The sequence below is a fragment of the Charadrius vociferus genome, unplaced genomic scaffold, assembly GCF_000708025.1.
Source record: "Charadrius vociferus isolate BGI_N301 unplaced genomic scaffold, ASM70802v2 scaffold309, whole genome shotgun sequence".
Lineage (NCBI taxonomy): Eukaryota > Metazoa > Chordata > Aves > Charadriiformes > Charadriidae > Charadrius > Charadrius vociferus.
In genome coordinates this window covers 261131-274641 of record NW_009661370.1, presented here as the reverse complement: position 1 = coordinate 274641, position 13511 = coordinate 261131, and the positions used below count along the sequence as shown (strand labels likewise).

Below are 13511 nucleotides of genomic sequence, written 5' to 3'. Positions count from 1 at the left end.
CAGTATAGGTTAGGGGTGGACCTGCTGGGAAGTAGTTCTGAGGAGAAGGATCTGGGGGTCCTGCTAAACATGAAATTATCCATGAGCCAGCAATGTACCCTTGTCGCCAAAAAGGCCAATAGAATCCCGGGCTGCATAGGGAAGAGTGTGACCAGTAGGTCGAGGGAGGTCATTCTCCCCCTCTACTCGGCACTGGTGAGGCCACAACTGGAATACTGTGTCCAGTTTTGGGCGCCCCAGTTCAAGAGGGACAGGGAACTGCTGAAGCGAGTCCAGCAAAGGGCAACTAAGATGACTGAGGGATTGGAGCATCTCCCTTATGAGGAAAGGCTGAGAGAGCTGAGACTCTTTAGCCTGGAGAAGAGAAGGCTGAGGGGAGACCTGATTATTGCTTACAAATATCTAAAGGGTGGGTTGAAGGAGGATGGAGCCACACTTTTCTCGGTGGTTCCCAGTGACAGGACGAGGGGCAATGGGCACAAGTTGGAATATAGGAAGTTCCATTCAAATACAGGGAAAAACTTCTTTACAGTTCGGGTGACAGAGCACTGGCACAGGCTGCCCGGGGAGGCTGTGGAGTCTCCTTCTCTGGAGATTTTCAAGACCTGCCTGGATGCAGTAACATGCTCTAGGCAATCCTGCTTTAGCAGGGGAGTTGGACTAGGTGATCTCTAGAGGTCTCTTCCAACTCTGAAGATTCTGCGATTGGTAATGATGATAAACATTTGTGCCAGCACCATGGTAAATGATCCCAATTTTGCTAATATTGACCTGTCAGAAGGCAAAATAAACAGCCACATAATTAGAAACACTTCAAATATACCTCATGATTAGTATTTCCATCACTACATTTATGTTATCATTTTCCCGGCAATGGCTAATGTCACACCAATGAAAAGCAGATACAGCACTGAAAAGAAATCAAAAATAAATAGTATTGATCATCTGTTTCCAGTTGTCTATGTAAAACAAACATTTATATTTATGGCTGAGGCAATACTTCCATTACAAAATCCTATTTTCAAGCACTTTCAGCAGTTTGGAAAAAAATTGCCCAAGAGGATAAAATTTATCGATTTCTCCCTTAGCCTGGTGAAGATTTCTCTTCCCCCGTACTCCTCCTCCCTCACTGCATAGCAGATAGAAGGAATTAATAAAAATCTTCCTGGTTATTTTAGAGCTAACTAAGTGGAGGAGGGAGGCATTTTTCACAGGTTAAGCATTGCGCCTAAGCCTTTTCTGTAGCTGTATGATACAAGGAATGTGAATCATCCTTGTCACTTGAGAAAGAAACTCACAGATAAAGAATAAGACCGACAGCCAAGTGAGAAGAAAAGATGGATCAGCAGAGAAGTCACGCTAAGAAAATTTCTCTGACATCATTAAATCCAGCCCTTAAAATAGCACTGCTTATCTAGCCCAGAATTCCTCCCTTTTGGAGAGTGACAATAAAGCAAGACCATACCATAGAACAGCAAACTCTTAGTGTATGAAGAACAGTAAACAAATAATTTTAGAAGATTCATTGGAAATAGACATCAATAATTAAAGGAAAAAGTAGAAAACAGATAACCAACACATCTCAGCTAAAATCACAGCCAATTATTCAAATGCCAGTTATTCAAAATGTTTTGAGGATCACTGAGTGCCTTGTCATAGTCTTAATAAATAAATATTTTTTTTTAAAAAAGGCAAAAAAAGCACTGAGAAGCAGAGCTCCTGCACGTGCTTACTGACCTGAGGCAGCAAAGGGCCAGTGACCCCTAGCCCAAGGGCTCCCCACTCACCCCACTGAGACACCACACCATCACAACAGCATTCTTGCGACAGAAGAAACGGTGTGCTGTCCCTGCTTTCCAGAATGCCCAATGTTTTACTGGAACTTTTGTTATTTGCTCATTGTCTCAAGATTTCTCATTTACCAGATAGTGTTGTATTCTCACTGAAAGGGTAATGAAGAATTGAGAATTAGAGAAGACGGCCCAGAGTCCTCATTCCACAAAGATGTCTGCCTTTGGGTCCTTCATGGTCTAAATAAACCATAACCCAATCCAAATTAGAGTCACTGTGGTTTCTAAAACCAAATTTTTTACAAAATTCAGTACGTGTTGTTTTAGTGAAGGCAAGTTTCATGCTGATGTTAAAAATAAAGAAAAAGAATGAATTAAATTAACTGTAGGAATTCACAGAAAGTATAATACTAGATGTTTAACTTGCTTACCTTCATCATAAATTTCTGTAGAGCCATGAGAAGGGGAAAAAAAGAGAAAATGTGAAATGAATATTTGCTTTCAGGTGCTTAAAAATGGGATTTGTTTTCCCTGAAAATGTGAGTGGGATACACAGAACTACAAACCACATTTAAAAGGAACATTTATCATTGCAATTAGCATAATTATAGCTCGTGCTAGAAAGCAAAACAGCTGCTCAGAACAAGGCTTCATCATTTTTTTATGCAATCGTTTTCCCAGTTTTTTTTTTTTACTTTAAATAATATAGTACATTAAATACTTATTGCTTAAAGATAAAACACAGTACAAGTAAAACAGGAGCCACGCCTGATCATCTTCACTTGCTCTGCAGACAGCTTCTAACTAAGTAAAATGCAAGTTGTAAAGTCCTGCATTCAAAGCGCAGTGCTGGAGAGCAACACCACTACTGTAGTAACATATCGTATGTAAACGCAGAGTAAATTAAGAAAATTAAAATATTACTAATATTTGATGCAGTGGATAAAAAAAAAAATCAGTACCACATGACTGATGTCAGAAGATTGTGGAAATTTTTAGGTTAATTTTCATGGAGGTGCTCAAGAATAAAAGGAGAGTGGTAAGTTATGCTACATGCAATGATTTGGTTTTCTTTGTGAGAGTTCTATGGCCACCTTTTCCTCTTTTGACATCATCAGTTCATGTTTTGGTATCACAAAGTTTGAAGCTAAGGACTGAAGTTTGGCAGCAAATCTCTATTCCACATGAAAAGAGAGTCTAACTGGAGAGCTTCCAAGCAAGACTGGATGCTTTCGTTTCATACACACTTTTAAAACAGAAGTATCTGTTCTCAAAGATGTAAAGATGTACAAGATGTTCTAGCTAAAAAAAAAAAAAAAAAAAAAAAAAAAAAAGTAGTATAATCTAATGATCTCAAAATGTTCAAAGACTTCTCTCCTTAAAAGTCTTCTAGGTCTATTTGGTAGTTAGACATTTGGAAACAAACTGAAGATCATGGATCATGTGCCCTGTTTACCATCCCCATAAAGCAAGGATTTAAAATACAGTATGATCATTTTAGCATTATTATTCATCCCACTTCTTGTCACCTCAATGTTTTGTTTGTTTTTACTGGGTGGCTCCAGAAACTAACCAGAAGCCTTGCCGAAATATCTACAGTGTTGGGGGGGTGTAAATACATTAATATAGAAACAAGTTAATTACATGGTTAATTCTAACATAACCTTCCCAATATTTGTCAATACTGAATTCGATTTGCCATCATGCTGTCAGTTTATCAAGGAGATTAGATCCATCAAAGACATCAGTCTCTTCCAGCTGTCATTCATCAATGGAATTTTATCCTGAGAACTAAGCAACCCCACTGCTTTTTCCATATTACAAGTGCATTTAAACCACAGTCCTTCTGTGAAACTTAAATTATTTTAACTGCTTGATTGTAATCTCTTAACTAGCTTCAAATTACAGTGAATCGTTTACCTCTTCCCTTGATTACTAAAATGATACAGCAGCTTCTTGTGCTGTATTTTTGGAAGACCAGATTTAACAATTTGTTCTCTTCAATTGACATATTAAATGAACTGTAACAAATGAGAGAGAAGCAATTGTCATCTGTTTACATCTGTCACATCGTGTTCTTTAGAGTGACTCTGGTTCCTTAATAATTTTGAAGATGATTTACATCTCATTCTTAGAGACAGAAAGTGCCACGAGCAGTCCCCTTCAAGCCAGAAAACCTGAAAGACAACGGTGGGTGAGGGAAGTCTGAACACATATAAACACTTACTGACTCAAAACCACCAGGCGAAGAAATACTCTGAAACTTAATTGTTGTAAAAATGCTTTCTCTTCGTAGCAAACTCTTAAATGCACGTTTTATCCGTGACTGTGAAGAGAATGTCCCTGTGAAACTTTGGGCCAATCCTGAGAAGCTATGTGCCACAAACTGTGATGGCCTCATCTGCCCAGCTACCAGCAAATGGATGGGCAGAGGGTCCCAGGTACTCCTGTCACATCCTTCTGCAAGAACATTCTCCAAGGTTTCTAGACCAAATCCCTTCTTAGCTAGAGGAGAATGCTTACTTTGAAAAGCACTAACTCTCAGCTTGGAAAGGAAAAAAAAAAAAAAACCCAACCAAAAACCACACACACACCAAAAAACCACCCTGAAGCAAAACAACAAAAATTACGCACTTCAGGTAGACAACAGGCTGTTACACAAGAAATTTCTCCAACTCATCCTCTGCAGAGGTAAGGACTTTCTGTTCCTTCACACTTGCTCTCCGTACCTCAGCACGACAGCACACATGAGTTTCTGGACTAACATTAGCAATTCAGAATGTGTATTTGAAAATTAAACAGACAGAACAGACCTATAACTTGAAATTTCTTAATGTAATTCTAACATTCATTGCTCTCGAAAGGTATGGTTTGCCAAACACTAACACCAACGTGTTAAAGTGATTAAAAGACAAATCGATACAGTCATTAAGTACAACAAAAAAAATTGTTGTCCACTTCAGCACTAACTCAGCTAAAAGTAAAAGAAGAGACCAAATTGTGATGATATATAATTTTAGTTATACACAAAGCTGCTAACTCCATCAGTAGAGCTGAACTGATGATAATAGAGCTTGGTCACATTTACATTTAAAATGTGACATTCCACACACCCTAACAAACCACATAGATGTATGCAGTATTCGGTATGGAACACTGTTAAAAAGAAGCTCACTCTCACAAGTTATTAAAGGTGAGATAAATCTGCACTATGAAGATTTCAGCTAGTTGTGTAGATTTTACAGTCAAGGAAGAGAGTCATTTCTAGAATGCAATTCATCGGATGTATTAAGCTGACATTTTCTGTAGCATGGTACCAACTATGTACTAGAAGTGTTTGGTTCTCTGCTTTGATTATAATTAGGAGTCTAAATAACTTGCTAACCCTACACTGTCTGCAGCATAAACACCTAAAGCACTTCCAATATCTGAAGAGCTGACCAGTTATGAGCTAACTACAGAACACTTATATGTATCAGACACTGAAATCCATGAATCCACTGGAGGTTCTCTACTGAGTGTTCAGAAGCAAGGTAATGACTGGACTTCTGATGTACTTCTAGAGTACAAATAAGTGTCTCTGTTAAATCCTGTCCTACTGAAATCAGTGCAAATTTGATGACAAAATGCATCACAGACAGCATTTCACCTTTAAAATTCACTTGAACAATAAATCGGAATGTGCTACACCTGTTTCTCTAGCATCCAACTTTCTCAAAAGTTATCCTGAGAGGTCAGACTGGTAACTGAGTGTAACCAGTAAGTGGATAATTAAATTCCACTGACTTAAGTCTTCAACTGCATATGCTGTCTGATCTTTTGGGGACAAATGCCTATGTGAGTGCTTAGTGTCACACAAATAGCACCCTTGTGGAGGAACTAAACTCAGCACCAGCAGCCAGATTAGCTGCATGGCTTGGAATATGACTTTAAAAAAAAAAAAAAATTACCTTCGCAGGTTTTTAAATTAGAAGATTTGAGGCACATAACACCCATCGTTCTATCCATCATCCTAACTGTTCTCTCTTTCCAAAAATAAAATAAATAAATAAAATTTAAAACCGATTAAAGCTTTACTAGAGCACACTAAGGATGTGCTGTTAATGTAAATATTTACAGCTGTTTGGGGTTATTATATTATTTCATTCCTTGGACAGCTTTTGGGTAGCATATCACTTACTACAGTTGTTCAAACACCTTCTAATTTATCATAATCTCAACCTTAATTCTTGGGCTCTCTGGCTTGATGAAAAGAGCGAAACAGTAATGCTATTTTATTTGGAACTCTTGCCAGGATTAGTTTTAAAATCCATTTAATTTAGAAATTATCTCCTATTTCTTTCATACTATTCTTGTAGTATTTTATTTACTTACATAGAAATATCAGATCTTTACACTAACTCAATCAAGGAGTACTGAAACCAAGTAAACTGAAAGTAGACAGTTTGCTGCAATTCACAGTAATTACTGTTGATACACAGAACACAGCTTGAAGTTCTCAGATCAATAATATGGACTGACGAGGAAATACCAAAGGAATCCTAGTATAGAGCTGGAAATGCTACTATTCTATTAAAATAAGTTTCAGTCAGATTTGCACACAGATTTCTTCTGGAAAGAAAAAGTGTACTTAGAAAATGTTTGTATTGCTTTCTCTTGATGATGTGAATTAGACTTGGTCTGCAATTAGCATCCACTACAGCATACAGTACACTAAGGATGGAACTGCAGATGCAGTTGAAGCTGCTTCCGTAGGTGAAGCATTTTAAGCAGTATTTCCTTAGTCACTCCACTTCAATATGCCTGTTCATTTAACATTGTACAGTGCTATCTTCTCTTTTCCCACAAGATCTGTATGAGTATAACCGAGTGATCCTATGTTAAACACAGCTGATATGACTCCCTACACTGAGTCACCTCTGCAGTCTATGTTGTAACTAAAATTTGAATGCAAATTCTTTAAACTGGGGGATCAAATATTTGTGCACAATTAGCGTATTTTTTCACCACAGTAATCTGGAAAATAAATCTATATTTAAGTAAATGAACTTATTGTCAAAAATCAAGTCCTTCGATAATTCATTTAATGATTGAAAATCACACTGATTATAAAGCATGATGTGCATTTAATTACTTTAATGGCACTGAAGACATACGACTGCAGCCATTTGTCTTGATGAAGCTTTGTTTTGCAGCTCACTCCAAACTCTACAGCAACTCTAGTTTGTTTCCTCTAGTCAACATCCACTTGTTCTTGTTATATTTACCCAGTCCACACCAGCCTCAAAGCCAGAATTTATTCACTTCTTCCCAACCCAGAAGTTTCTGTAATGAAAGCAATTCTTTTAAAAAGTGTCAAAAGTGTGCTTCCTTACTCTGCAAGCTTTTCTCCAAAGAAACTGCAAATTAGTTTTACTAGTTGCATAAAACTGAGCTAACACAATAACTATTTGAGGGGAAGAGAAGATCAACAACTACCTTCAGCAGAAGAGGTTCCTCTGACTATTTAAAAGTTACAGACAATCCTACAATGTTATAGTTACCACAGCTTTGCCATTAGCCAGCCTAAGGATGAAAATCCTTGCCCCTTGCACTCTAAATTTAAGAACCAATACACTTGGTTTCCCTTCAGGTAAAAAGCTCTTCAGAGTAATCTGTCTTGAAAACAATCATTCTTAATGGCTCTTAATGCCAAATTTTCAAAATAATTCACCAACCATATATAGGCAAATGTGTAAAAAAGGCTAGGTTTTGGAAACCACAGATGCCCTAGAAAATTCCCACTCCTTACAGTGAATTCTAAGCACTTGTTTCAAAAGTCAAGACAGACATTCAGGTGCTTTTATGAGAACAGAAGTCCTTTAAAAATCAAACCCTTGAAGTATACAGCACCCACCTTGAAATCTCAGATTTGCAAAGAAACACCAATAGTTGCTAATTCACAGCAACAGAGACTTTACAATTATTTCCCTTGTTTCATAAATATATTAAAAGAGACGAAAATGACAGGCAGGTTGAAAGGAATTCCTTTCACTATGCATTATTCAATTTCAGCTGATAGTAAGATATATTCAGGGTCTTATAACTTCCAGTTGAAATTTAGTAAATCCCTCCAACATTTAGTAAATGTTGGGTTCCCCCTGCTTTGGTAATTTCATTAAAAGCAAAAAAGCCATTTTCAAATATGAAATGGGGGCTGGGGTGGAAAAGGTAAGCCTTACTTCCATTATTTTTTACATTTGGCTAGATGTTTTAAACTAATCTCTTTGATTCTGCACTGAAGCAGTGCTGTAAGCCCTCACAGTCACAACTGCTGAGAGACAAAAGGAGAAAGCCAAAGGTTCAAGGAATATCTTAAGTCCATTTAATTCTTACCCAGCTCCAACTGCCATCACACGCCTTACAGTAGAATTAAGATTTTGGAACAAAATTATCAGATGATAGTCATTCAACAGAAGCACAGCAGAAATGGAGGGATTCCTTCCAAAATTTTCGTTAGCACACTTTATAGGCTGGAACAGCTCAGAAGTGGATGACTTTAGCTTATGCTATGAATGGCATGAAACTACTTGCGGCAACTTTCAGTTGCTAATTTGGTAATTAATTTGACATGAAGCTTGCTGAACTTAGGCTCTGGGCTTGGACTTCAAGGTGTCCACAGATCCATAGATATAACTGAACACACTTATATTAATCTTGTGTGTTGTACACTGGAAAATGGCTTATGAAGAAATATACGTAGTAGAATGAGGTGTCTGGCCTCAGTGACAACGCAGCTGTGCAAAGCCAGCCTTCCGCTGCATTAATGCAGTATGTCCACCTGCAGTCCACCATAAGATCTCTGATAACATTCTGCAATTATAGAGGGGGTTAAAAGCTGCTTGACAGGGCAAACTGGGGCTCATCTGAGATAGAATGATTCCATATTTTAAGTAAAGCCAGCATCACTCCATCATCATCAGATAGGAGGTTGTATGGATTACTGAATTATTCTATTAGGAAAAGTCTTGAGCTGATATAACTTGGAAGAAAACATTTAGGTCTGCTGTCATGGGAACCATTTCTGTTTAAAATGGTTTAAGGACACATTTCTGTAAAGCAGTCTTTCCAAAGCATAAAGTTTGACATTACTAAATTCTGAATTAAAAAAAAAAAAAAAGAAAAAAAGCAGATCTGACTTCTATTTATGCAGTTAATACCATGATTTCCAAGAACACATTCCATGAATACTTCAGTCAAGTCAATACTTCAAAACAAGCCATGTCAGAGTGTAACCAATAAACTTCTGGCTTGCAATTTTTCATGCAACTTGAAGCATGAGGCCAGGTGCCCGTATATTACTGAACTACTTTTTTTATTGGTGTTTTTCTTTTCATAGTAAAGTTCTTCATAGGAATAAAAACACAGAATCTAAAGAATTAGAACCAAACCCTCTCACTTGTAATTTGGACAATAATGGACAAAATGAGAAGATAACCTGACCATCATTATGGCTTAAAAACATTCCATATCAATCCATATAAAAATTTGCTGGTTGTCACAAATATCAGATTCACAGAATATGGATAATGCTGTCATACTGATGCAATTACCTAAAATTAATACTTAACTACAGTTACTGTTTAATAAATATTATAAACATCTACACATATATGTCACATGACATAGACACGAATACGTGAGTAGAAAGGGTGTTGAATAGCCTAAGCCACCAGTTAAACAATGTACTTACCTACAGGAGTCTCAAGCAAGCTATAACTTGAGTCACTACTTACTATAAACATGCAATAACCACAGATGAAAATTCTATGTCTGGCCAAAATAAAGTGAGACCAGTGCTCTAGCTGGGTTATTGGCCATATACCAAAGGAGGTCTGAGGTTTTTTCTGGTCATGCGCAGGTCAAATTTCTGGTCATGCGCAGGTCAAATTAAGTATTAAGAAATCACGGATGCCTATTATGGTCCAAGCTTTCAGAGAGGCTTCCAGCATTTTAAATGTGAACAAAATTCTACACACACTTTTATGACCACTAACTCATACATATGCACATGTTAAAGATTACATTGGAGGAAAACATACGTAAATATGTCCCATATAGGGGAGTTATATCAGATGCTCAAACAAATACGCATGGTATACACAGACACATTAGGAAAGGCCTTAACAACACATTCAGCAGTGAACTGTGCTTTGACTTTATTTGCTAAGATCTATGAATGATTTTTTTATTCTGTAGCAGCTGTTCTCCATCATTAGTATTTTGTGTATATATATTATTAGCAGCTAGATACAGCATCACACATTATTTATCAGTATTAATTCTCTTACTGTCATGCATTTTAGGATTACAGTGTCTATACTGGAAAAGACAGGGTGGGTTACAGAATGGAGTTATAACATTAGACAGCAAGGCTCAAAACTGACAGGCAATAATCACACTTTCATGTTACGCAATTCTACAATCAAATTAAAAGAGAGAAAAGTCATTGGAGTAGCATGTAATTTGGTATGACAGGTCAGGAATGACCAGATCCTACATGACTATGTATTCGCCTCTTTTTTTGAGCCATGCAAGTTGAAGGGTCATGAACACAGAGGGTATCAAAACAGACAGGTTAGACTCAGTGGCAACATGAAACATTTGGGATCAAGTGAATAAAAGACAGAATCACATACCCATTTTTCCACATCAACTAGCTGTAGAAAGAAAAAGCAAGAAATCAGTAAATCTTTTTTCCTTAAATACAGCATATCAAAGTCTATTTTGAAGTTAACATTTCACATTTTCGGAAATGTATCTAGTATGAAAGAAAATGAGTAGAAGTTATTCTCCTGGCACCTCTTTAAAATGCCAATACCTCACTTTTTGTCTCTATTTTATGGGAAACACTTCAAATTATGGAAGCCCAAAACATCCATCTAAATATCAGGTAATAGGCAGCAAATGAAGACCGATGCTGAAATAATTCCACATTGTATTCAGCACCAAGCAGCCAAAAATAAAGAACACAGTTTCCCCACAAACCGCATCTCCATTTTCTCTTGAATAAAGCTCTGTCATAAGTGAACATTATTCACTTGAAAAGGATTAGAAGCTGCTATTCAAGGTTTGCCACTTTAATGAACGCCATAAGTATTAATCAGGGGGTACCAGTCAAACCCTGACCCTACTACCTGCAGCATAACAGAATTACTTGCATAAGAACAGAGAACAGCACACCAAAATGTCATTCCTTTCTCCTATAGGGAATAAGAGAATCGCTATGAAAGCTTAAGGTTTTGTATTAACAAAACTGTTTCAAGGTTCATTAAGGAAACAGATTTTAAATTACTCTCTCTAAAAAGTCTTTGGACCACCTTAGAGTCTCAGAAAGGATTGAAAATATCTACTAGAACACATTTCAGTTACTAGAAAGGTGAGTATGGCACTACCTATCAAAAACTCAGTTGGCACCACCAGCAGTGTATCTGAAGTAGATTTGTCTCCGGACTTAGCACAGAACACACTGCAGTTTTTTTTATTTTCAGTATTGTTCAGACTTCCTAGCACACAAAGGTTAGAAACCACAATCTGAACTCTCAACTAATTAACATGATAAACTTACAAGCATTTGTTAATTTGACAATTCCTATCTCTCTTCTGAGATTTCGACTCCATTTAGATTTATAATAGAAATTCTGTGATTTGCCTCTATTTTTTTTAATAATCTTTACTGTGACTTTTGTTATCAACCACAGCAGCAGAAATCCCTCCTAAAAACCACCTAGTGTTTTAAAACAGATGCAATATAAGAAAAGATATAATAAGATGTTGATAAGTTAGAAAAGCAAGCAATGATTTAAATCTAAATGCAAAAATACAACTACGACGCCTTAAAAAAAAGAGGTGAGGAATACCCAAGTTTGATTTACATACAAATCTTTCATTTATTACTTTGGTTTTGATACACCTTTTGCTTTGTTAAAATTGTATATGCACTGAGAACATCGCATTACAAGCACTTTGACTGTGTGACAATGCTGAAGAGGTGAGTTGATTCACACTTTGTCTTCCTTTCTGTTCTCACTGATCCAAAATTTAAGTGAACAGAGCAGCCACAATTGGTGTCAGAAGGAATCCACTCAGAACTCAACGTATATCGTCAGTTGTACAATCAATTGCCTTATTGCTGAATTGTCCATTTATTTTATTTTAATGGACATCAATTAGCTTCAAGAATCAAGTGCAGTATTTGCCAAGTATTTATAAATTGTACACACTAAATCTGCATTGGTATACTCATCTTTAAATAGAATTGTCAACAGGACTTGGCATATGCCAAACGGACCTTTATTTGTAGTCTCTCAGTATAACCACTTGAACATGTACGCTTGTCAAATCCTACAGTTTGACACCTACATGATGGTCATACAGGAAAGACTACGAATGCATCCAAAGAGACAGAACCATAGAATCGCTTAGGTTGGAAAAGACTTTTAAGACCATCAAGTCCAACCATTAACCTAACACTGCCAAGTCCACCACTAAAATATGTTTCTAAGCACCACATCTACGTGTCTTTTAAATACCTCCAGGGATGGTGACTCAAACACTTCCCTGGGCAGCCTGTTCCAGTGCTTGACAACCCTTTCAGTGAAAAAATTTCTCCTAATATCCAATCTAAATCTACCCTGGTGCAACTTGAGACCGTTTCCTCTCATCCTATTGCTTGTTACTTGGGGAAGAGGTCAACCCACACCTCTCTACAACCTCCTTTCAGGTAGTTGTAGAGAGCGATAAGATCTCCCCTCAGCCTCCTCTTCTCCAGGCTAAACAACACCAGTTCCCTCAGCTGCTCCTCAGAAGACTTGTGCTCTAGACCTTTCAACAGCTTCCTTGCCCTTCTCTGGACACGCTCCAGAGAAGCCAGGATGCTATTGATCTTCTTGGCCACCTGGGCACACTGCAGGCTCATATTCAGCCAGCTGTTGATCAATATCCCCAGGTCCTTTTCCGCAGGGAGGCTTTCCAGTTACTCTTTCCCAAGCCTGTAGCACTGCACATGGGGTTCTTGTGACCCAAGGGCAGGGCCCAGCACTTGGTCTTGTTGAGCTGCATACCATTGGCCTCGCCAGTTCCCCTTCCCCAAGCCTGTAGCACTGCACATGGGGTTCTTGTGACCCAAGGGCAGGGCCCAGCACTTGGTCTTGTTGAGCTGCATACCATTGGCCTCGGCCCATCGATCCAGCCTGTCCAGATCCCTCTGTAGAACCTTCCCACCCTCAAGCAGATCAACACTCCTAACTTGGTGTCATCTGCAAACTTACTGAGGGTGCACTCAATTCTCTCGTCCAGGTCATTTATAAAGATATTAAACAAAACTGGCCCCAATAGCGAGCCCTGCGGAACACCAATTGGGACAAGCCACCAACTGGATTTGACTCTATTCACCACAACTCTCTGGGCCCCACCATCCAGACAGACTTTTACCCAGTGAAGAGTGCGCCTGTCCAAGCCACGAGCAGCCAGTTTCTCCAGCAGAACGCTGTCAGAAACGGTATCAAAGGTTTTACTAAAGCCTAGGCAGACAACATCCACAGCCTTTCCCTCATCCACTAAGCAGGTCACCTTGTCATAGAAGGATATCAGGTTAGTCAAGCAGGACCTGCCTTTCATAAACCCATGCTGACTGGGCCTGATCACCTGGTTGTCCTGCATGTACCACGCGATCTGCTCCAT

General features: G+C 38.1%; 1 protein-coding gene across 1 annotated transcript in view; it reads right to left on the bottom strand.

The window, feature by feature from the left end:
- RYR2 (ryanodine receptor 2 (cardiac)) overlaps positions 1-13511 on the bottom strand; it is a 471929-nt gene that overhangs the window by 281850 nt on the left and 176568 nt on the right. The window contains exons 4-5 of the mRNA XM_009893652.1: positions 10469-10489; positions 2222-2236 (exon numbers count right to left, since the gene is read on the bottom strand). Of these exons, the coding sequence (XP_009891954.1) occupies positions 2222-2236; positions 10469-10489 (36 nt within the window). The remainder of the gene's footprint in view (positions 1-2221; positions 2237-10468; positions 10490-13511) is intronic.